This window comes from Equus asinus, chromosome 20, assembly GCF_041296235.1.
Source record: "Equus asinus isolate D_3611 breed Donkey chromosome 20, EquAss-T2T_v2, whole genome shotgun sequence".
NCBI lineage: Eukaryota > Metazoa > Chordata > Mammalia > Perissodactyla > Equidae > Equus > Equus asinus.
Genome location: NC_091809.1, coordinates 32,986,322 through 33,011,105, shown reverse-complemented (window position 1 = coordinate 33,011,105; position 24,784 = coordinate 32,986,322). Strand labels below are relative to the sequence as shown.

General features: G+C 42.5%; 1 protein-coding gene across 4 annotated transcripts in view; it reads right to left on the bottom strand.

Annotated features, from left to right (window-relative positions):
* Positions 1 to 6,506: 6,506 nt before the first annotated feature.
* SNX19 (sorting nexin 19) overlaps positions 6,507 to 24,784 on the bottom strand; it is a 40,230-nt gene continuing 21,952 nt past the window's right edge. For 3 of the 4 annotated variants that reach the window (XM_014858525.3, XM_070489911.1, XM_044753801.2), the window contains 3 exons: positions 10,340 to 10,524; positions 9,380 to 9,467; positions 6,507 to 8,077 (listed from right to left, as the gene is read on the bottom strand). In XM_014858525.3, the coding sequence (XP_014714011.2) occupies positions 7,945 to 8,077; positions 9,380 to 9,467; positions 10,340 to 10,524 (406 nt within the window). In that variant the 3' untranslated portion in view covers positions 6,507 to 7,944. The remainder of the gene's footprint in view (positions 8,078 to 9,379; positions 9,468 to 10,339; positions 10,525 to 24,784) is intronic. The other variant, XM_014858526.3, reaches the window with a different exon arrangement.

Here is a 24,784-nt window from a genome sequence, read left to right as displayed (position 1 = left end):
TGGGCTCCAGCCCACAGCAGCCGGGGTCCTTCTTATGCAGGCCTGCTCTAAGACAATATATGACTCAAGCACTAAACTGTCTAGAGTTTCCTTCTTTTCATGAAATGCAGCAATTGTTTCAATTCTCAGACTAAACTTCTTCCTCCTTTGCTCCTTTATCTGCTCTTGCCCTCTTTCAAATCACGGCCTGAAGGCTCGTTCTGGGACCCAGAAACAGCAGGTGATTTTATCCCCACAGGGCCAACACGCTGACCTGCAGCTAACCCAGATATCTTAGATTCATTAGTTTTCATTCTTATAGCAGCTGCCTAGTTTTGATCTGTTGTTTGGGCAAATAGTTGCAGCAGCAAATGTGGTGGAGAAGATTGCAAACACCTGTAAGAGCGAGGAGACATTTATGCTATCCTTTCTCTCCTTCAAGGTTATTACTTTGTCTTTGAAGTGTTTTCCTTGTAGTATCTTAGACATTGCTTAGATAAGCTGTTAGAGAAAGTGTGAAATGAAGAATTTTAAATCTGACACCAAAGGATTTCCAAGATAACTTTAAAGGAGTCAGGCAGCAAAACGGAAGAGAAAGTTGTCTTTCCCTTCACGGTAATTGCATTCCTTACAAATTTCTGTCTGGGGCAGGAAGTAGTTGAGAATATTTCCTGCAGGCAGATTATTTTTGTTTTCTGACTGCAGTGAGAGAAAGAGTAGGTGAAGGTGGGGACCAGGGAGCAGACAGGGTATGCTGGGTAATTTTGTGCCTGGATGATTTTAAAAACCATTTTCAAATCAAGACCAATTTTCTTTAAAAAGCATACAGTTTTAAAACCTTAGGCCCACATACTTAGACTGCAAACAGTACTGTTATAAAACCATGTGGATTTTGGCATAGGAAATACAAAAACAAACTTCTTCACTCGTTATTTGCTGCTGAATAAAGATATAGAGTCCTAAAAATGAAAATTTGCCTCCCCCTCATCCCTCTCGCCATCTTTTGTCTCCAGCAAATTCTTCTTTCATTGAATTTATTCACATATTTTACCTCCTAAAAGTCAATAAGAATAATCTTCTTTAATTAAATGAGCTTCAGTATTTATTTTGTACCTACTATGCACTAGGTATATACATGGGAAGGTTGAGGAGGCGTAGGTATAGAAGGAGACTAAAACAGATAGAAGATATGCTCCTTGCCCTTGAAGAATTCTATTAGTGAAGTCCCCGTATATATGCACATTGATCTGACAGGCAGTGTAAATAATTCAGAGGAAGGAGAGAGAGTTTTGGCTGGCACAATCAGATAAAGCTTCATGGCGAAAGTGGAACTTGAATTGGCCCTGACAGATAGAGGGTGCCCACCTGTGTCCAGCTGGAGAAAAGAAGGCAATCTACGTGGTGGAAGAAGAGCACGGGCCAAAGGACAGAAGCAGGAGAGCAGGATGCAAGCCCCAAGATTTCTGTGAAAACTTCTCATCCAACCTCCTGCCTAAACCATCTCCATAATACATTCTTCCCTATGTAAGAGTCCTACTGCCAACCAAGCCCACGTGATTCTCCTACAGACATACGAAGCCTTAATGAAGGGTGCCCTCACTATTCTTGAAAGAGTTATTTGTAGTCATAGATAATAGAAGGTAAACTTCTGATACAACCACATGAAGTTGGAAAGGAACTGGCCTGCCATCACTGTTGAATTTGGACTCCATCTGAGTATTTGTAAACTCCAAAAGGGTTTTTGTTTTTTTTCTTAATAAGGCCCATCCTCCCTAATGGCAAGATATGAAAGGCAGACATCTTGCTAAATCATGGTTAACCTTTTAGCTAACTACGGGGACAGGACGATTCTTCAAGGGGCACGAGCAAAAGTGCTGCTTACCGGGCCTTACAGATCACTGAATCCAATTCAACCAGCACAGATAAGTCAAAGCTTCTGAAGACACGTTAGCGCCTTTATCTGCAACTGCAGACTTTCATGTTTATCTAGCCTGGCCTTTACCCTCATTGATTAATCCAAGCGTCTGGAAGTAATTACAGCCAACTCTCCGTTGCTTGTAATAACAGCGTGCAACAACTGCATGGAACATAAAGGGAAGGAAAAAACGCCAGCGTGGATTATTTACACATAAGCCACAGACTTACCTGCTTAATCATTATAATACTGTAATATTAAAATTAGCTTGCATTTCCTAAACACACTGGTGACAAAAAAGTCTATTTTGGGTTAAAACAAATAGATAATGTCACTTCAAGATATGTTTTTTTAAGTTTGGTTCTTGATACTGTTTACTTTTTTCTTTCATCTTTCCCTCCCAACTTTCCAGATCCCAGAAACAGTGCACTAGGGACTTAGACAGATGCACTGTAGGTAAGGTTTGAAGAATCAAGATATGTGGAGAAACCAGATTCTGTCATGTTGGTAAAGAGACATCAAAGCCAGGAGTAGTTCTCTGCATTCCCTCACATGCTTATTTTCAGTTCCAAGAAAGCAGAGTTCAAATGTCCTTTCAGACCAGAGACAAGTGAGAAGGGACAGGGAGGATGGCAAGGAGGCTCAGCAAGTCTGAGAATAGCACAGTATATCTGCCAAGGTGACCTGGTGCCCAAATTTCCTCCACCACTTCAGAGCTGCCTCAGTTTCAAACTCTGTTGTTATCAGGTCACAGCAGGAAAAAGGTTCTGATGAGTTCACTTGTTTCTTGCTTGACACATTCTTCTGGGTTTGCCTTTTTTTTTTTTTTAAAAAAAAAGCCAGCCAGTGCTGTTTTCATGTAATAAGAAATATCAGACAAGTCTTAGGATGTGGAAGCAATGACTGGGTTAGTCTCCCGTCACTGGCTCTCTCCTGAGAAATACTCTTTTGTGTAGCAGCATCTCCCATCCTTTATACCACAAAAGAATGGTGGAGGTTCGCTAGCTGGAATTCACCCTTCTATGCTTTCATTCTCTTGTCCATAAAGGCAGTGCGAGCAACTACTGCCCTAGGATTTCTGGCACTCCCAGTGGAAAGGAAACAGAAGAGCCAAGTTATGGCAGACCTTGCCCAGTTGGGCCTTCAACTACAAGAGCATCATGGTTTCCCTTCCTCCCCAGTTACCACTCCCTCCCTGGTTCCCATTCCCATTTGTATCCAGCAGGGTTAGCTAACCTTCATGTCCTCAACCCAGAAAAACACATCTTTCTCCAGCACAAAGGAAGACTAGGATAAACAGCAGGTTCGGAAGGGGCTGTGGAACCTGAGGCTTGCCAGAGGACAGCTTGGCTGGATGTGTTCCTGAAGTAATGCAACTCCAATGGTCCCTCACACAGCAGAGGAATGGGGGAATAATGTCACCAACATTCTCATAGCACAGCACTCGTACTTCATAAAGCTTCTTCTTTATGATCTTGTTCAGTTCTCAAAATGGTTGTAATGTATTTGTCCCTTTTTCTAAGAGAAATTTAAGTCTCAAGGAAGCTAAGTCACCTGACCACATCCTCACAGCTGATTAAGTGGCAGAGCTAGGATTTCTTTATCGCCTTTAGGTTATTATACTCTATAGACCCCTGAAGCTATCTCGTATACACAAAATGGCGGGTACAGATTTGAAGAAATTAAAGAGGTCAGAAAGTGACTGAGACAGGAGTCCAATCCACAGGAGTAGGACTAAGAAGCGCTGTTTACGTGCCTTATCAAACCCCTTTGTATGCCATGAGCAGGAACTGTCAACCTTGATGAAAAATACTCCTCAGAAAGATTCTTCAGTGAGTCCCCATGGTGGAGAAGGCAAACAATCTCCTTAGCACACCGAGCCAGGCAGGCCCTCGCCCTTACAACTCCGCGCAGCTTTCAAGCCTCATCTCACCACTCCCTTCCTGCATGCTGTGCTCCTACTAAGCTGCGCCACTTGCAGCTCTCCATGTTTTATGTTTTCGTTTAATTTTTTGTTTGATTGTAGTAAAGTACACTTAAAATTTACCATCTTAACCACTTTTAAATGTATAGTTCAGATCTTCAAAACTTTTTCATTTTGCAAAATTGAAACTCTGTACCCATTACACAACTCCTCATCCCCTCAAGCGCCTATGACCACCAAACTACTCTGAGCTTGACTCCTGTAGGTACCTCAGAGAAGTGGAACCACACAGTTATCTTTTTGTGACTACTCTGTCTTTACACACATTGTTCATTGTTCCCTCCATCTGGGCACCCTCCCCATGCTTTCACTGGCTAATTCTTATTAATCCTTCCAGAGTCAGTTCAGATACACCCCAGGCTTTCCATGGTCCCTCATTCTCAATTAAGTGGCCTTCCTATATATTTAGTAGTGTATTGATCACACCCAATTGGAGTTGTCCGTGTTCTAACCCCTTGATACTCAAAGTGTGCTTGAAGATGTGCATTCTCATTGGCATACACATCTGGCAGCTTGTTAAAATGCAGCATACTAGGCCTTTAACAAAATCCCAGGTTAATCACAATCACACTAAAGTTTGATAAGCACTGTTCTAACTCACTAGGTAGAAAAGGGGTCTGCAAAGTACTCTTGAGCCAAATCTGGCCAGCTGCCTTGTTTTGTAAATAAAGTTGATTGGAGCGCAGCCACAGTCATTTGTATATGTATTGTCTATGGCTGCTTTCATGCTACAATGGAAGAGCTGAGTAGGTGCAACAGAGACCACCATATGGCCACAAGGCCTAAAACATTTATTCTATGACCCTTTACCAAAAAAGTCTGCTGACTCTTCTACTGGACTATAGGCTCCTTAAAAGTGAGAACTTGGTCTCATTTGGTTTTGTAAGAAGGAAGGCAGAGATAATATGCATGTAGGCTTGAGAGCAGACTGAGAAGATTTGTATCTAGGCTGTGCCATTTCCTCACAAGTGACTGTGGCAAGTCATGACCTCTCTGTGCCTCATGTTCCTTATCTATAAAATGGGGATATATAATAGAACCTACCTTACAGGGTTGATGTGCGGGTTAAAGAAGAATGCATGTGAAGTGCTTTAAGTGGCGCCTTCAGCAAATGTTGCCTCTTAGCTAGTACCACAACCCATATAACAGACATTGCCTATCAACACCCATTCTCTGCTTCTTCCTTGCTAACATCTAATGATTTTTTCTTAGGTACTTAACCTTCCTGAAGGGTGACTCCTCGCTGAGGGGGTAAATACCATTGCAGGCCAATCCTACTAACGCTGTTCTCAAGGTCAGTGGATTGGCTTGGGGGAGACAGTTCTGACCAATGAGTCACAAGAAGAGGATTCTTGAAGGGCTTCTGGGAAACAGTTTCTTTAAAAGAAAACATGGAAGAGATGCCTGTTCTTTCCCAGATATTGTTATGTATGAATATGATGCCCCAAACTGCAGCAACCATGAAGGGAGGTAGTCTGAGAACAGAGCTAACATGTTTAGAATGGCAGAGCAGAAAGATGGGAAGAATCTGGGCCCTTTATGAGGTCAGAAGTGCTGAATCCATCAATGCCTGGGGCTTACCTACTCAGGTACTGATTTAATGGAAGAAAATCAATTTTCCTAGTGTTTAACTTCAGTCAAAAGCATCCTACTCATATAGTCAGGGACCATGTTTACACATACCTTTACTTCACCCAGGACCTAACGACTGCTGTTAGGTGTTATGAGCAAAGAAAGAGTGGTAGTTGGAAATGAATGGGCTGGGTAGAGCAAAAGAATCAAGAATGTTCTGGGTTAGTGCGAGTCTAATTCTTCACCGTCTGTAATCACTCTCTCAGCTGGGAGTATCTCTTCCTGATACCTGTGGCTTTCTCCCAAATGCTTATCTTCCTTGTTGCCCGAACCTGCTACCCAAACTTGCCAGGTCATTTCAAAGCCAAATGGGTTTTGATTATTTCTTTAGCGATATCCATTATTTCCCTTCTGGGCAGAAGGAAAGTCTGAGGACAGCTTATCTTTGGGGGCAGAGGGAGTAGAGGTGGGGTCTCTTACAAAGCATACAAAGAAGTTTTCTTTGGGTTGGAAGCATCAAAAGATTCTTTAGAATTTATAAGCACAGGGATTTTATGGTGTGTCAGCTTACGTACTGGTTTTATGTCACATCTGAGCCAGAACTAGCAGCAGAGATGCACAGTGATATAGGTGGCTAAGTACATATGAGAGTAAAGTACGGGGGGAGAAGGGCACAGCAAACAAGCTGGCCACCTCCACCTATCCTGAAGAGTATCTTGGCCCCAGCTGAAGGAGGTGAAAGATCAGCTCCAGTAAGTCAGGCTGGACTGATTGCCCGCGATTCCACACCCCTGCAAACACTCACCAAAGGCAGACACGCTGAGCTGCTTCTGCCTGTGAGCGTCTAGGGTGGGAGATGCTTTGAGAACCTTGGAGCCATGAAGTCACTGAAACAATCAACATTTAAGGCTAGAGGGTGACATGAGACATTATCTCATTTCACCTCCTTGCCTTTAGGCACTAATAGCATACCTAAAGCCTCCCAATTACAGCAGAGCACATTTTAGGGTTAAAAGCCTGTAGAGGGGGAAAAAAGAAGTAAAAAGATTTCACAACTTTCTTCCATCAACCACTTTAATTGTATCCACACCACCTACTTCAGGGTTGAAGAGAACTTTGACGCTTGTTCCAGACCCACTCTGTTCTTGTCAATCTAACTCCAAGGGCCTCCTCCGAACAGGAGGATCCATAACTCAGTGAAAGCAGGGCGCTCACAGGCAAGTGTGGAGCTCAAGGTATGAGGGGTGAGCAAAGGTCTCCCAGTGATAGTCCTTAAACCTCTGTTGTCAGCTAGTCACAAGTATTTAACATGTAGCACTTTCCTCACAACTTCCTGTCTCCTTTCCTACCAACAATTTCCGCTGATGGCTCCATTTTTCTAACAGACTCTGCAGCCTGACAGAGCTCCTTTGCCTTCATCACTGGTGTTCTTAAAGACTAACTAGATCCTTAAGGAACAGGAAGCAAAGAGCTTTTTGTGGGTAATCAACTCCCTGTAAGTTTGCTCATCTTATTGGTGCAGATTAAGTTCCCTGCCAGACTTGTGAAGAGAGAACCCCTCAGTCCCTGGGGTTTCCTTCTCTTTGGGCTTTCTCACCCACGTAGCAAGTGTCTCTCTTCCCTTCAGAAGCACTAGGCTGAATATGCAACTTGCCATGCAATTTTGTTGAAGGAAGACAGAGAGAAGGTCACAAAGGAAAGAACTCAATTGTTCTTGAGGGTGTTAGGAGTAAAGCTAATAAATAAAATCTGTAGTGCAACTCTCTTTCAGGAAAGGGTGTGGAGGATGGGGTGGATCTACCAAAAGCTCTGGCAGTCTGCTTTGAAGTCTTCTGGACAGGAAAAGTGTAGCCACCCAGGGCAGCAGCCTTCAACGGCATCCTCCATAGGGCTGATGTGTAGGAAAACAGCCAACGAGCAAGGAGTCCCTTGAGAAACGTTTTCCCTCCCTCTTTTGGAATTGTTGGGAAACTAGGTAAGACCCAGGGGTCTGGCTTTCAAGAATGGTCCTGAAGGAATGTGGAGTTTCCTGGTGGGAACAGAGAGCTCAGAAGATTGTCTTCTCCTTCAAGGAAGAGTGGCCGTTGTTTTTTCTTGGTCTATCTAGAGCCTGTGTGTTGGTGGATTAGGCACACGGATGCACAAGACCAGGCTATCAGCAAACAATCTTAAGGAGGAGGGGAAAAGCAGGGGCAAAAGGGGCTCATTTCTCTACCTCACAGATTCCTTTTCCAAAGGAAACAACATCTACCCACTAGCAACAATCCAAACACCACAAAAAAGGTATGGAAATTGATATGCATGCAGTTGGTACAGATATCCCCCTGCCACCTGCTACAAATGGAGAAGAACTGGGGGAAGAACTGTGCCACTGAGACCCCCACGCCTTCCGAGCAACAGCCAGTTCCAGAGGACACAGGCTTCCTGACTGGTCTCTCGGCGGCAGAGTAACGCCCCTTTCCCAACCTTCGAAGACTGGGTGAATAACCTATGGCTAAGGGGAGACACCCATTCTCTTGAGGTTGCCTGGGGTATTGGAGGCAGAGACGGTTACAGTAGACTCCTCAAGGGAGGCACTGAGATCCAAGAATTCCAGGATGATGTCCCAAAGGCAGTAAATCAAATGCCTGAAATAAATGAACAAAACAACTTAGAGGAGGGTCTGGCTCAGTCAAAACACATCAGATCCTCTGTATGACATTTATTTTCCCTTCCCTCCTCATCCATTACTGATACCCTTAGTGGACTCTGAACTTCAATAGCTTGATGAAGATTCTGCCATGAAATAAAATTCCATTGAACTAATAAAGGCTGTGATCCCAATATTCTGAAGAACTATCAGAGAGGAAAAATCCCTGTGATATCAACTTATTAAGAATTTTCAGAGCGTCTGATTACTGTTGTTTCTCATAATTAATCATTATAGATTTACAGCTTACCTTATAGGTAATGAGGCAAAAGCCAGGTTCCTTGAGGACTGGGAGTTAATAGATGCAGTCTGCTTTGGGACAGACTCTGAGAGAGGTGGAGAAGTGCTCCATACTTTTCAGAAGCATTCTATCCCAAGGTCCCAAGGTACCAGCCAGGGAAATACCTACATCTTCCAGATTGTTCTAGGAGTGTTCACTCAGCATTTCATTTCTGGTCCCTTTAAGGGAATCCAACCTCATTATCTTGTTTATCTTGTCTACCTTACATTAAGCAAAAACAATTCCTGATCCCAATACTAATCATAGCTTTGCTATGAGGTCATGAACCTATGGCTGGAAATCACTAGACATCCTGTAATGCACAGGCCAGGGGATGTTCTCACAGTGTTTACAGGGCCTGGTAGATATTAGCAAGAACCATTAAGCACACTGAGAAGCCTGGAGGCTGACAGGGCATTTTCTGTGGTTCATGCCGGGGCCTGCATCGAGTTTTTCTAAACGCAAACAGTGGGGGGCCCCAACACTAGCTTACAACCAGATGACAACCTGCTCAGAAGCTGGCAGGGAGGATTTTACTTAGTGTGCACGGACCTGGACATCGCAGTCTGCAGTCAGAGCCCAGGGCAAGGAAAGACTGCAGTCCCACTCTTCTCACTGTGGGTGGTTCACTTAGAAACCTTGGACATGGGGCCGGCCCGGTGGCGCAGCGGTTAAGTACACACGTTCCGCTTCAGCGGCCCAGGGTTCGCCGGTTCGGATCTAGGGTGCAGACATGGCACTACTTGGCACGCCATGCTGTGGTAGGTGTCCCACATATAAAGTAGAGGAAGATGGGCATGGATGTTAGCTCAGGGCCAGTCTTCCTCAGCAAAAAGAGGAGGATTGGTTGCAGTTAGCTCAGGGCTAATCTTCCTCAAAAAAAAAAGAAAGAAACCTCGGACGCCTGAGATCAGAGACAGCTTCAGCTGTGCTGATGTTGGGTACACATTTTCAGCCTACCTGTTGATGACGGGTTGCTGTACTGACTCCAAGACTAGACTCCAGCTCAGCCGGCATTTGTTCACCCCAAGGATTTCTACTACAATATCTGAAGAGAGAAAAACAGATGCCGTTTTAGCGTTACCACTGAAACGTTAGATTCTACGAAGATGATCTCCTCATGGTATCTGCTACCTCTTTTCAAATTGGGTATTTCAGGCGTACCTCTGAACTACGTAGCCAAACTAAACTCCTCAGAAAACAGGGAAAAGCTATGAAATGCTTCTTAAGTTAGGTATCTAAATAAGAATGGGCCTCAAGAAATAATTTTTGTAATGTGCTACGAAAGTTCAGGTACTTCTGATGTAACAGTTTAGGTTGGCGAACAGAGGTTAGTAAGAGTAAATAACATTGTCCAGAGCTAAGACTTCACCGCTGTTCCCTGCTTCCCACAGCACGGCCACAGAAAACAAACTGCCTTTCCTGCCCTCTAAAAACTAGACGGAGCAAAGGGAAAAAACCCTCTTCAGACTATTTTTAGCTATTGCTAAAGACCATGTACCTTACTCAATAGCTCTAATTTATCAAGGCTGAGCTCCTGTGGGATCTATTTTCTTCCCTGGTCCAAAATGCCATGAGCTCTCAGAGAACCTGAAGTCCTCGCCTGGTGGGAATGGCTCTGAGACCTGCTCCTGTGGTGTACGAAGAGCTTCCCCGGGCTGGCCCCCAAGTTAGTACCCCAAATATCTGCAGGATTCTCACCCACTACTTACAGCGTGGTCATAGTAATCCCTTCCATTCTCTCAACATCACTTGGGTGAGGCGTAAAAGAATTAGCCTGAGAAATGGTGGGTCAACAGGTTTCTGAGTCTAGCCACATTCAAGGTCCTTTTACAAATGGGGAAGAGTGTGGGGTAATGGTGGCAAAACAGGACGGAGAGGGAATGGTTCTCAGTATAATCAATCTCATTGTCCAATTACCTGGCAGGATTCCCATCAGGCTCTGCAAAGCCTGTTTCTCAGTAGCCACCTTCTGCTCCTGGGTTCTTACAGGCCGTGGATACTTAGGCAAAACTCCACCGGGCCAGATGGCTTCCTGAAGAAGCCGGAGGCACTGCACCCAGCGCTGTGGACATGTGAGATTAGCTACTTGCACCTCTAGCCACCTGTGGTGGGAGAGAGAAGAAAGGTCAGACAGACCCAAAGGAAAGTGCGTAGTAAGGTGTGAATCATGTGAGCAGTCAGACCAGGGCAAAGCAAAGTTAGCACCAGCTCTCACAGATGAAACCAAGCCAGTTCAACAACTTGGGGTCAAGAATTTGAAGATGAGTAATAACAACAATAATAATGTTATTTACTGAGTGTCCACTCTGAGCCACATATTGCAGCAGGAGTTTTATAGAACAGAACACCACAGGGCCTCTGTCTCTTGGGCGAGGATGCACCTTTCAACTCTTTTCCAGTGGGAAGCATTGTAACTTCCCAGTAACATGTGCACATAGCCTTTATGGTTAAGGGTTTGGTGATTTTACACAAATCCAGTTGGTCTTCAAGTCCCCATGACCTGTCTTGAGGATTTCCTACATGTGCCCTTTGCTCATAACAGTCCTCTCAGCGACAAGGCCCTCTCCTCTCCAGCAGCAGAAATCTGCCCTTCTGGCAAGCCCTGTTTAAAGCCCCTTTCCTCACGAAGCCTTCTTGACCATTCCACCTAGAAGTGCTCTCTCTTCCCTTGGACTTCCTTTGGCACTTAGTTTTACAGCACAGCTTTGGAACTGGTGTTTACTTTGAAATATGAATTATTTTCTCATGTGTTTATAGCTTTACTTTTCCAACTAAATTATAAGCGACACAAGAGTTCTATGTCTTATACTTTAAAAAAAATTCCCACAGTGCTTGGTGCTCAAGAAATGTTTGTTGATTGACTGACAATTGTTCTTATTACAACAAAAAATTTCCCATTTGTCTTACTTTCAAAAATGAGTCAATAACTCTGAGGGGGCAGATACAGTGAATCTGCAGTTCTTGCAAGGCATTTCAACCTTATTCTTTATTTGTCCCTGCATGTTTTCAGTGATATGGTTACTGGCTGAGGTTCAGGACTGCTGAGGCCTCCTTAGTATGTACCCCAGTTGACACTGGCATGGCTGTGACTATAAAGGACAGACGTCAACCACTTCTGCACATGCATGGAAGACTCTGTTTGGTCCTACACCACATGGAAGCTCATGCCATTGCTCCTATAACGGAGTTACTTGTCGCCCATCCAAGAGCAGAGGGAGCTGCCAAGGCAAACTTTATTTAACCTCCACTCTGCCAGACAGTCTGCATTCCACTCAAGCTAAGCATTCCAGCCTTGGGGGCTGCAATCCCCCAAGCCCAGGGCTCACAAATGATTCTAAGAATAGGAAGTCTGAAAGGTAATGGCAGGGCAAGAATGGCAGACATCGATGGAGATCAAGAGCGGCACAAAGCTGCTCTTGCCCAAAATAGCCATCACGATCGTATTTGTTATTATTAGCGCTGCATCTCCTTTTTATAGGGCTTTTCATTCAGCGAGCCTGAGACGCCTGATGAAAGGGATCCAGTAGCAAGAATTCCTGTTCCTGTTTATAGAAGAGGGTCACCAAAGGAGGTGGATGCAATGACCTGATCAAGTTCTCTGCAGGGAATCAAGTGACCTCACTCTCTTAACCCAAGTTTTCTCTTCTACACCTCAAGTCACATATGCTTGTGTGACTTCTGCTAAGGTGAATGATGCATGCCTGGGTCTCATCTAAGTGATCTGAGGGAGAGGGGCAAGGTCTTGAAAACCAAAATCTTTAAGTCCCCCAAGGAGCCAGGAGACTCCTAAACAAGAATGCCAGCTAGAATTAGTTCTAGCTCACTTTCTCATTTACATACGCATATAATAAGCCAGTATGCCCTTACTTTTGTCCTCTGGAGCCAATTAATGCCTGCGACTCAACTTTTCAAAGGTATTTCAGTGTCCTCTCAACCATTCCTAGTCTAAGCATAAGATAGAACAGCAAATCTGGGTACCCTGGTCATCTTCTGGGCATGTCTTATGATAAAAGAGTCTAAGTGTTTTGAATTAATGTTAATTCACTCCAAGAGAACAAGATCTAACACTGCATTATGGTAAGGACATCTTCTTTGTTCTCTCCATGGTGACTTAGTGACACAAGCACACAAGCTGGGTCCAAAACAAATTTTAGCATGTGGCAAAATATGAATTTATAAATTTATACAAATCCACAGGATTACAACTTATCAAGCACTAAATGGGAAAGTTGGGAAGAAAAATCAAAGTTTAAAAATATAAAAATAAGCCCTTGACGATGATGATGTGAGAGTGAGTCCAATCAAGTTGTGGGAGCTAAGCAGAACTAATTGACAAAGAGGACTGAAATCTCCGAGTAAAATATCAGCTGCTGATAAAACAAAGACACTGTCAAGCACTGTAAACCTTGAGGCACAGAAGTGATCACCAGAAGAACCTAGAAATAAGAAACAGGACTTGTGGAAACTGGCAGAAATAAAACAAATTTCACGTCTAAAGAGAAGAAATAGTTCAGAAAGGGGCTTCTGCTTGCTAGGTACTGCAGTTTCACTCTCTTTGGTCTGTTTCATACCCCAAGGTAAAAGATGCCACACACACTTGTTCCACGCCGATTTAAACAGTCACTCTCTTCGGGATTCTCCTCCTGCCCAAAAAGCCTGTGCCTAAGAAAACACAGGCTTTCTCCTGGACATTTGGGATTAGCCTGCTTTCATTTCCCAGCCCCTGGCAGCCTGTGGAGAAGACTAAGGGCAGCAAATCTTTGTGGTTCACAGAACTTTTGGGGTATGGTATCTCGTCATGAGTGATGAACATCCTAATCTGGAAGGAAAAGATGATAGAGCCCAAACCAAGAAAACCACCACCACTACCTCTATGGCCCAAACTGCCCTGCCCTTCATATAACATAACAAAACTCTAAAGCATGCTTTACTATTACACACAATGCCTTTTTTAAGCAGCAAATGGCCAGATTTGGGGATTTTGTATAATTTGCCTTGCCTATCACCTAGCATAGAACCAATGACTGGTAACAATGAAGAGAGTGGGGATGTCTTCATCCAATGATCTCTTCTCTCCTTTCCATCTCCATTTTCTCTTCCTTTTATTCTATCATCCTCTAGAGTGAAGCTTCATACACACTACCAGCACTTTATCTAACATTATTAACTCTCTTAGTACTGCTCGATTTATTCTGAAACTGAGCTAGAGCAGAGAAAGCAAAGAGATTAGGCACTGGACTGTTAAAAGAGAGACTGATGCTTTGACTTCTCCTTATTAGTTCCCTTCATCTCTCTATCCCACATGTTGTCTTTCTATTCTTAACCCAGGAGTGGGAAGGTTAAAAAGAAATCTGCATCCCTATAGCTCTCTTGAAGCAAAAGGAATGGAATTTATGTATCTCAAGTCCAATGTATCACAGGAAGTTTTCCAGCATCAGTTTCTGGAATCTGTTGGTACCACTACTTTTAAGCTAATAGAACTCTAAAGTTTCAAGGTGGATACACACACATATCCCTCTATTTATTATAAATTATTTATAAGAAATTATTTACTAAATACAAACGCTAATGTTTATGTAATACAAGACACATGAGGTAAATATGCTAAAATAAATGTGGTAGAGAACAGCCTCAAATAGCATTGGCTTTATTTTCTACTACTATTCTAGTTCTGATATTTGATTTAGAGATATCGCCGTCTACCATCCTACCTTTTTCCCAAAGAAAAGAAGAAGAAGAAAAAAAGCCAAACCAGGTCTGTTCTGTCAGGCTGTCCCTGAATGACTCAGAGGACATGGGAGCTTTTCCAGGGGGCTCAGAAACAGCCAATAAAATGAGAAAAGAGCAACAGCAGATTGACACTGAGACATTCAAGAGCTTCTCTGATGCCAGACACGGAAGGAGGGAGGATACGGAGATTAGAGCTTTCCACTACAGAGGGAGTACATGTCTAGTCCATGTTCAAAGGAACCTGGTCTGAAATAGCTACAGATAGAGGAATGAAGCAGTGGCTAAAAAGGAGACAGTTTAATACTAGGGCTTAAGACGGCACTTCAAGGTTAGTAGAAGGTCATTTCCCATCCAAACAGCAGAATGAAATCTCACGAGTAAGGGGAGAAAGGTTTAGGGACCATGTCAAATCTAGTTAGCCCAATTCCCTTCGTTGTCTTCTAAGAAAGCTGCTACGGCTGAGGAGGAAGAGTCCTGAATGGCTTAATGGGGAGGATCAGGGAGGAGGATAGTGAAATCATAATACAGAAAATATTCATAAGAGCAATAAAGAATATTATAAAAAAAATGTCTGGTGCAGTCTAAATGGAAGAAAAGAACAGACTCATTTCTTATACCCTTCTTAACCACTGGGCTGTACCTCTGCAGACCACTCAAGGGTGATTATGCTCCAACCTCATCTTACCACACAAATACAGTTCAAAGGAAAAGAGAGAGAAAAGGAAGACCAGGTTCAAGCTTCTATCATTCTAAATAGATTTACAGTAGACCGGAAGTGTCAACACATTTTATTAACCTTAGAGCAGGGTTTTCCAATCTTGGCACTACTGACGTTTTGCACTAATTTTTTGTTGTGGAGGGCTGTCCTGTGCATTGTAAAATGTTTAGCAGCATTCCTTATCCCCCTAGATACCAGCTGTGACTATCAAAAATGTCTCCAGACATTGCCACACGTCCTCTGAGGGACAAAATTGCTCCCAGTTGAGAATCACTACCTTAGACTTAGGGTCTTTTGGATACAATGTGTCAGGCCACTTTCACTATCATTTTAAAACTGGTAGACGCAGCACAGTATTTTTCAAATTGTGGGCTGAACAGCATCAGAGGCCATGTAATCAGCTTTGTGGCTTGCGACAATATTTAAAAACATCTAAACAGAAAACAGATTAGAATAGAAAATATAAAAATGCACCTTATGGTTTGGGACCCTTCTGTCTCATATGTGTATGTATATATGGATATATCAGAAGTGTATTTGGGCACGTGTGTATGTGTGCCTGTGTGTGTTCATAGTGGGTCATGATATAAAATGTATTTCTTACTGTGGATTAAAGTTTTTCAGAAGTTTGAAAAATGGTAATATAGTATAAAGAATTAGGAGTTCTAAGAGAAGCGGGGAAAAGCCAAAGCCACATTTTTAGCCGCCTGGAAACATCCCTACCTCCACCCACCCCCAAGCACCCAGTAAAATGTTTATAATGGCATAAACCATGAACACTGTGTTCTGTACCTACAGTCCTAGCACATTACTATGAGCATTTGTTCGTTCAATCAGTCGTCCCAATCTACAGGCTGAAGAGAAAGGAGATCTCAACAGTGATGGTGGATCCAGGGCATTTCCCATTAAACAAGAGCTTTTGCCAATTTCACACCTGATAAATGTAATACTTCTCTTCCCTCTGATTCCTTTCCCAGGCCTCCGCCTTCCTGCCATGGCCCCTTCATGTGTTTACAGACAGTTCCTCCCTGTCAGCTCTCAGCTCTAGGCTTCTCAGTCCTAAAACTAGCTAGACCCAGGATAGTCAGCGGTGTCTGAGAAAGTTCAGCATTGTTGCCCTCTGACTGTGTATCTGGGTCACCATCCTTTCCTGTCCCGTGTTGGGAAAAGAATGTGGAGGAAATGAACCTCAAGGGCAAGAAACTCCTGTCTCTTTCTCCCAATGACTATTGTGAAATCTAAAACGGCTTACAGAGTCTACACAATTTCTTCTTTGATTTTTGCTTTCATATTTTAAATCATGGATCCACATCTTTAAAACATGTGCTTCAAGGGAAAACTAAACACTATACACCACAACTTAAGAATCTGAGTTCCATATTTTTATATCAGCCACAAACAGTTCTTGTTTTTCATTAGGGGTGGACAAGTTACAGAGATAAAATTAATATGCATTAAGAGTTGAAGCATTCTTACTCAAGGAAAGGAGTTAAAGAAATCATCTGTTGAACCTTAGAGGTTATCTATTCCAATCTCAGCAATTCACACATGGGAACACTGGGAACCAGAAAGGGGCACTTCATAGTGAGAGGCTTATAGGAACACACAACTTCAGAGTTGGAAGGAAAGCTGGTACGCCTGTCTAACCTCCTCCCAATCCTTGGGTAATGTCATGGCATAGCCAAGGGTTCTGGCCTGTGAATCCAGAAAGTGGGGCTTTTATCTTAGGTCTGCCACCAATTAGGAATGTGACATTGGGAAAGTTGCTTAATTCCTGAAAAGGCTAATTTCAATTCATTAGACATGCTTCTTAAATATTGGCACTGAAAATCTGTCTCCTTGTACTTCTAATCATTGCTCCTACTTCTTCCTCTGGAGTTAACAGAAGGTATTAAAGTTACTAAGTCAAATCTCTCTCCCCAAAGACAACACTTTGCATTTTTAAATTCAACTACTACGTCTCCCCTAAGTCTCTTCTACAAGCTCTACATCCTTGATTCTACCAACCTCAAAGTGGAGCCCACAGAATACACTCAATAAATGCCTGATGAATGGAGAGAAATGAACCATTCCTCATCCTGGTTCCATCTTCTACTTGTGTGCTGCTTTGTTATTCTCTCTCAAAATGGAGTGCTCAGAACCAAACACAACCTCCAGATGTGCCCTGATCAGCAAAGAATGCAGAGGATTAGTACCTTCCTTGATCCAGACACTATACTTCTATTAATGTAGTTGAAGACTGTGTTGGCTTTTTGGGTACGCACATCAAAGCACTGACTCATATTGAATTTGCAGTCAACTAGAACCCTAAGTCCACATATGGACTTCAACAAAAAATCACACGCCCCTCTGTTAAGTCCAGTATTACCCTTCTATACCTGTGCAATATTTTAAAAATCTGAATTCTGAGGCTAGCCTGGTGGTGCAGCAGTTAAGTTCACACATTCCACTTTGGTGGCCTGGGGATTGCCAGTTTGGATCCCAGGTGCGGACCTATATACCACTTGCCAAGCCATGCTGTGGCAGGCGTCCCACATATAAGGTAGAGGAAGACGGGCACGGATGTTAGCTCAGGGCCAGTCTTCCTCAGCAAAAAGAGGAGGACTGGTGGTGGATGTTAGCTCAGGGTTAATTTTCCTCAAAAAAAAAAAATCTAAATTATGAGTTATAATATTTGTTTCTATTAATTTTCATCTTGTTGGTTTTAGACTATCAGTTTAATCTTTCTAAATCTTTTTGAATCTTGATTTTTGTCTTCCAAAGTATTAATTATACCTCTGAGATTAGAGTTAGTTACAAATTTACTGATGAAACATTGAACAGAATAAGAACAAGAGCAACATTCTATCATAGAAACTTTCCTCCAGGTTGACATCCATGTATTAGACACTCTTGGTATAAGTGAACATAAGTGAGGCCATCTGGTCACACCAAATGACCCTTTCCTAGTTAAAACCCTTCTAGCAAGAAATTATTAAAAATTATTATATGCTTTCATGATTTTACAGCCCTGATCCTGTGCACATACCCCTGCTGAGGTACTCTGATAGCTTTGCCCTTAACAATGTCAACAAATTTTTCCAAGGAACAAGAAGGCCTCCAGGAATAAGGAACACCTGTAGGATGTTCCTCATCACTGACAGAAGAAAAGAACAATGAAGGACCCCGGAGTCCATCATGCTTGAAGGCTGACATTTCTACACCCCCTCCTTACTGCCCATTTTCCCTATATAACTCTCTCGAGATTCTGTGATTCTTTAGGATGGTTTTTTGAGACATTAGTCTGCCATCTTCAGATTACACTGGCTAATTGAATAAAAGCTTCCTTTCTCGATCTCTAACTCTTTGTGGTTAACTGCCTCAGATTGTGGCAAGCAAAGCAAGCCCACTGCTCGGTAACATTGGGTTAACAATACTCAACTAGCCATGAATCACTTAAAAGTACTACAGTCTAGGCCATGTACATCCATTTTTGTCCATATGGATACTATGAAAATATGGCAAAAGCTTGTTGAAATCCACATACAATGTAATGACTGCTGCATTCCTTTTATTTAATGGTCTAATAATCCTGCTAAAGAAAGAAACCATACTAATCAGACAGTGCACGTTCCCACTGAACAGATACTGGTTTCTAGGGCTCATTGTTTCCCTGCCCAGTGTTCGCAAAACATCTATTTAATAATGTGCTTCAGAAATTTCCAGAGATGAATGTAATGATCAATAATCTGTATCCTTTTATTTTTGGTGAGAAAAACTGGCCCTGAACTAAAATCTGTTGCCAATCTTCCTCTTTTTGCTTGAGGAAGATTGTTACTGAGCTAACATCTATGCCAATCTTCCTCTATTTTTTTGGGATGCTGCCACAGCTTGGTTGGACGAGCAACGCTAGGTCTGTGCCCAGGACGTGAACCTGTGAACCCTGGGCTACTGAAGTGGAGTGCACACACTTCACCACACCACAGGCCCGGCCCTGTATCCATTTTTTAAAAGGCAAGAATTTGTCCATTTCCAAGCCAACACATCTCCATATGGCAATATTCTTAATGATCTTAGATTGTCAGCAAAAAATATAAATTATTTCAGTTCCATGGAATATAATTCATCGGGGTGGGGTACATGGGCTTTAAAAGAGGTTATATGTTCTCTTGTTACTATTTTCATTCCCATCCTAGTCTTCAATTCTAATTTAATCATGCTTGCTCAATTCTTCTTGTTAGACCATTTTCCTTGATGGAGAAAATAGAAATTAAATGGCCTAGCAAACACCAGACCAATTCTTGTTGAATAAATACTTTCTCAACATAACCAGTTATACTATAGCATCATGGTTCAGATTCGGCACTCTCACTGCTGCAGTACAGGTTAGTTTCCTGATCAGGGAATCACGTCACTATCTGTTGGCTGTCATACTGTGGTGGCTGCATGTTGCCCAGATGCTGAAAGCTATGCCACCAGTATTCAAATACCAACAGGGTACCCATGGTGGACAGGTTTTAGCAGAGCTTCCAGACTAGACAGACTAGGAAAAAGGACCTGGCCACCCACTTCCGAAATAATTGGCCATGAAAGCCCTATGAATAGCACTGGAGCATTGTCTGATACAGCACTGGAAGGAGAGAGGATGGCGAGAAAAGACCAGACAGGGTTCCGCTCTGCTGGACACACAGGGTCACTAGGAGTCAGAATCTACTTGATGGTACTAACAACAAAAACAACGCTAGTTGATCCCACCACCTCAATATCTCATGAGTTCATCACTCTTTTGCCATCTCTACAGCAATGATCTTAGTGTAGCTCCTCATTACCTTTCATTTCTATCAGTTCAACTCTTTCCTAATTTGTCTCCCTGGTTCTAACTTTAGCGCTTTCAATTAATCCTCCACAGCACTACTTAAGTGATTTTTATAAATTACAAAGTTGATCATGTCACCATCTGTTTAAATTTTGTAAATGGTTTCCCCTGAAATGGGGGACAAACTATGTTCTCTGAATGACTCACAAGGGGTCTATATAAGTTGGCACCTGTTAAACTTGTCACTGTAATCTTTGGCCACTCTTGTTGCTCATCATGTATTCCTAATCATACCTGACTTCTTTGAGTACCACAAACATGCCATATTGTTTTACTGCTCTGCCTTCAACGCTCTGTTTTCCAGCGTCTGTTCTCAACTTCCCTTCATCCTTTAAATCCTCTCAGATGTCAACTCCTCTGTAAGCCTTCCCTGACCTCTGATTACTTAGCCCCTTCTCTGAATCACACATAGAGTTCTTTTAAAAGTCCTAACTATATGTTCTAACTCCTTATTTATAAGACTGCACCTCCAACTGCAGATTAAACTTCCTAGGGTACGAATTTGGGGAGTTTTCTGTATTTTGATTACTTAACATAGTGTCTGACACAGAGTGGGTAACCAATAAACATTAGTTACTGAACGAATTAATGCCGTTATGTGGGACAAACACTCGTCTTAAAAGCATGGCACACAGCTCAAAATAAGCTCTGCGGAAAGCAAACACCCCAATACTTAAAGCAGCAGAAGAGTAGAGAGAGCTTAAACATTCACACGTATAGAGGAGGACAATAAGAGATTAAAAAAAGAGTGTACAATCTAGAAATCCTTTGTATTTGCATTTTATATGTATTTATATAAACATTTGGCAGATTTATTTTCCTAATAATCTTTTATTTAAGCTAATATTAAAATTAAACTGTGCCAATACACCAGCCGCAGGGTGGATGTTGTAAGACGTATACTGGGTAATAAGTCAGCTGAGCTGGAATTAAGAATTCATCATGAATAATCCAGGCAATTCACTCCTGGTTATGCGTTCCCCTGGAAGGGAAGAGGAGTGGAAGGCAAGGGAGGGGGTCAGCTATGCCTCATATCTGGCACACTCTATAAACCCTAGAGGAGAGAGACAGCTGCCAGCAGCCTACGTCTTCGTCAGTTTTCCTGGCAAATAGGCCCAGAGGATAGAAGGGACTGAAAGTCAAACAAAAGCAAAGGAGTTATGAGGACTGAGAGCCACGCTTGTATTCTGGGAAGTGCCCCTGATGGATGGAGCAGCTTCTGTTCCAACCCATTACAAGAAACTAGTAAGAAGAAAAGAAGGTAGCAGAATGTTTGGGCAAAAAAATGACCAAAAGCAAAGGCCAGGTTACCATTCTAACAAATACAGAATGAGGAGGAGACACCTGAGGGTTCTATGTTCATGGGATCAATGAGACTGATTGCAAAGGGAGATCTCCAGAAATTTGTCCTAGATTTGAGTATTGTGACACCCGTAGGATTCCAATTTGAAAGCTTATTACATAAATCTAGTGTACCTCTGAAGACCTTCAGATCGACTTTTCTCAGCCCCATAGTATGTTGCTATCAAGGCACTGCAATATAGCTCTGAAAAGTCAAGGCTGACAGGCTTTCAAGCTAGGCAAAATCAAAGTCATGCTTTTTGGGTGACTGCCTGCTGTTCGTCTGACCCATGTAAAAGCAGCAGCAGGACATCTTTCTCACAACCAGCAACTCCTTCAGAGTCTCTGGAACAGGAAATGTCTCTGCTCCAAGCCAGAGAGATTCCACTGTCAGGAAGAAGCCATCACAATTTCACCCCAATGTTGGGCATAAAACTAGTTCACATCCTGGGGAAAAGATAAACCCAGTAGTCAGAAGAGTCACAAAGGCCTCACACAGTATGATGTAATGAGTGAAAATAACACTGAAAAGCCACAAACAGGTTTCAGCCTGGCCTGACCACTTAAAAGTTGAATAAACACTGAGTTCTGGCTTCCTTCTTAATAAAATGGACTAATTCTTGCCTTTCTTTCTTCACAAAGTTATCAAGATCAAATGAGAAAAATGAAAGCATTTTTGAAAGTGCTTGTGCGTTTGTCCATGTGTCAGAGAGACACTCCTCTGGATCCTCTTAAAAAAGTCTACCAGGTCCAAGGAACTAAATGATGGCAAAATCCTTTGTATTTCATGCATTGGTTTTCCCTTTTCTAAAAATTTCTTTCCTCCTAGAAGGCTCAGGGATATAAATATTAGAGCAGTGAACCATTTTTGTACTGTGTTTAAAAAGACTGGGGAGAGACCCCATGAGGTTATGGGTAATTTGATGACTATAGTTCAAAATCCTTCTTAAAACTAGACCTCCATATATTAAATAATGAAACTTTCATTGCAGAGACTGCAGAAGCCAGAATGCCTCTCTTTCCTTGGTCCAGAGCCTGGCTCATTCTCAGTCACCAGGTAGTTACCCTGACCCTCTCCCTTCTCAGTGCCTAGGGCAGGGAGGCGAGTGAAGAAGAGGAAGGCTGATTAAAATGGCTACCCACTCAGAAGAATGTTGGTAGGGGGCAGAGCACGGAGAGAAACACTTAGAGCTGGAGCACTGGGAAGAAAAGCAAGACACAAAGGAGGGCAGAAGGCAGGAATTTAGTGGCTGTCTTGATAACCAGACCCCCTGTTTCTCCCAGTGCCTTTATCCCACAGGGAGATCTCCAGGCTCTGCTCTGGGCAAAAATCACCACTAGAGGAGAGGAGGAAGGAGGGAGGACTAGAGAAGGGAGAAGTGATAAGTACGTGCTCTACGTGATGGGGCTGACTCCCAACTTCTACAAATACTAGAGACCACAGAATCAGAGTAGGCTCAGCTGTGATTTGGAAGAATTAGGGATTGTAGCTAAGTAAGCAGACATGGCAGGGTTCAAAATTATGCTGTGAAAATGGCTAGAGTAAGTTGGATAAAACTAGCCTTGAAGAGAACAAAGGATAAACATTAGAAGCAGACGTCGAAGTTAAGAAAGCAAGAAAAACACTGGGAGGAGTATGGGAAGAAGGAGAAGTGACTATAACAAACAGAATCACCTTGGGGTAGAAGAGCTGTCCAAAGGTATTTGTTTGCAGTTTCCTGTCTACAGGTGGAATTTTAAATCCTTTCCAAATAGAAGGCTGTCTATTATGATACTAAGGATATAGGACAAAGCAGTGGCAACTCCAGAATCTTCACATTAGCAGTGACTTTAGGGGTACCACTCGTGGTTAGAAAACAAGAGGGAGAGAAGAGTGGGTGGCTGAGGAACTAATTTTGAAGCTGTATTTACACAGCTAGCATACCATGTTTACATAGATTATATGTTTATGGAGGGGGGGCTAAGGTCCCCTCAAGACCACCTTTGGTGCCATAATTACATCGGCACTAGATTAAGGTATATTTCCTGCCAATTCACCCCTACTCCCTCCCTGCTCCAGTACCAAACAGGCCTGTTCCTCCAGAGGGCACTCGGTGAAGTCTATGTCTAATGTCCACGTCTAAAGACAGAAATCAAAACTGAAGCATTAACATGTGGCTATGTCTCCAAAACCAAGTTCATAAGGAAAGAGCCAAATGATCTCCATCCATGGCTGAAAGCAAGAGAAAATGCCCTTGATTACTTAACAGGTTGATAAGATTCCCAATATCAGTGCAATCTGGCGGTGACAATCTCTACTGCAGTGAGGTGTGTATCTAATACTCTGGTATCCAAAAAGGCTTTGAATATAGGACCAATTAGCTTATAGAAAGAACTGACAAAATTTTTCAACTTCAGATGTCTCGCTGGTTTCACCAACGTAGACTTTCTGGTTCCCTTTGGGTTCCTGGGTCAAAAGTGTTCGCAATGAATCAGCTCCAGCCCTGAGTCCTTGAGGAGTGGAATGCACTCAAAGGGGCAACTTCTGGCGGCATATACTGGTCAGAGAAGCAAGTGTATGCTGAAGACCAATCAGAACAGAGGAAAGAAGGGTGAAAGATGAAAGAAACTGGGCTCGTCTAAAAGTCAGTGGCACGAAGGAAAGGGTAGATAAGCAGCCTCTGAATCATGGAGCAAGACAGTGAATGGTTTCGATTACTATCACCATCACGGCAAAGACCTATACATAACTGCAAAATAAACACGGCCCCTTCAAAGGTGAAGGGGTATTGTTTAACCTGCAGCGCCACCTGGTGCCCAGAGGGAGAATCCCTGTCCTAACTCCCCCAAGCAGCAAAAGCCTGGTGGCTTTCCATAATGTATTCAAATAAAACAAAAGGATCTCTCTCTCTGTCTTGTGGGCGCGCACACACACTCATTAAGGGGCTGGTTGAAAATATTCAAAGTATGTTTAAAGTTTACGTTTTATTTAAAAGTAGAAATAATGCACCTTTCCCTCTTTAAGAATGTTTCAGTGCCTGAAATATTCTTTCCCCTAAACCAGTGTAAAGGATACCTATCTTACAAGGTCTAGCTTTAAACACTTATTTTCTTCTATAAAGCCTACCTAACACTTACTCCCAAGAATCCTTCTGATTTTTTTTACTGTATTTATGATCTATACCTCATATTGTTCAATATTTCTAACTGATTCATATGAGTTTTGTCTTAGGCTGAAAGGGCGTTAAATTAGAAACAATGCCACACTAGGTCGGGAGAATTAATAAGTACACACAGGCATCAAATCTTACACAGACTTTTCAAAAATTATGTGTAAAGAGGTCACCATAACAAGAACTAAATAAAATTAGTTTCCTAGAAAGCAAAGGAAGAGGGTTGGGAATACTGGGTTAAGGGGTAGTTCCCTGGTTCTAAAGAAACCGCAAGTTTCTGCTCTGGATATGACTGGGGGAGATTTTAAGTAAGTACGTGAGTAAGATACGATGGAGTGCAGAGATAGATAACATAATATGAAGGAAGAGACCTTGATTTGAAGGATGCAGAAACGACTTTCTGTTTCTTAGAGTCTTTTCTTTTAACAGATCACAAAGCAAGCTCACTATAAAGACCTCTACAAAAAACAATTAAAATGTAAATATATTATCTACTCTACATCAGATGTGTTACCACCCTAGCAAATAAGAGTTCCCAAGGAAAAGGAATATGGAGCTTGTAAAGA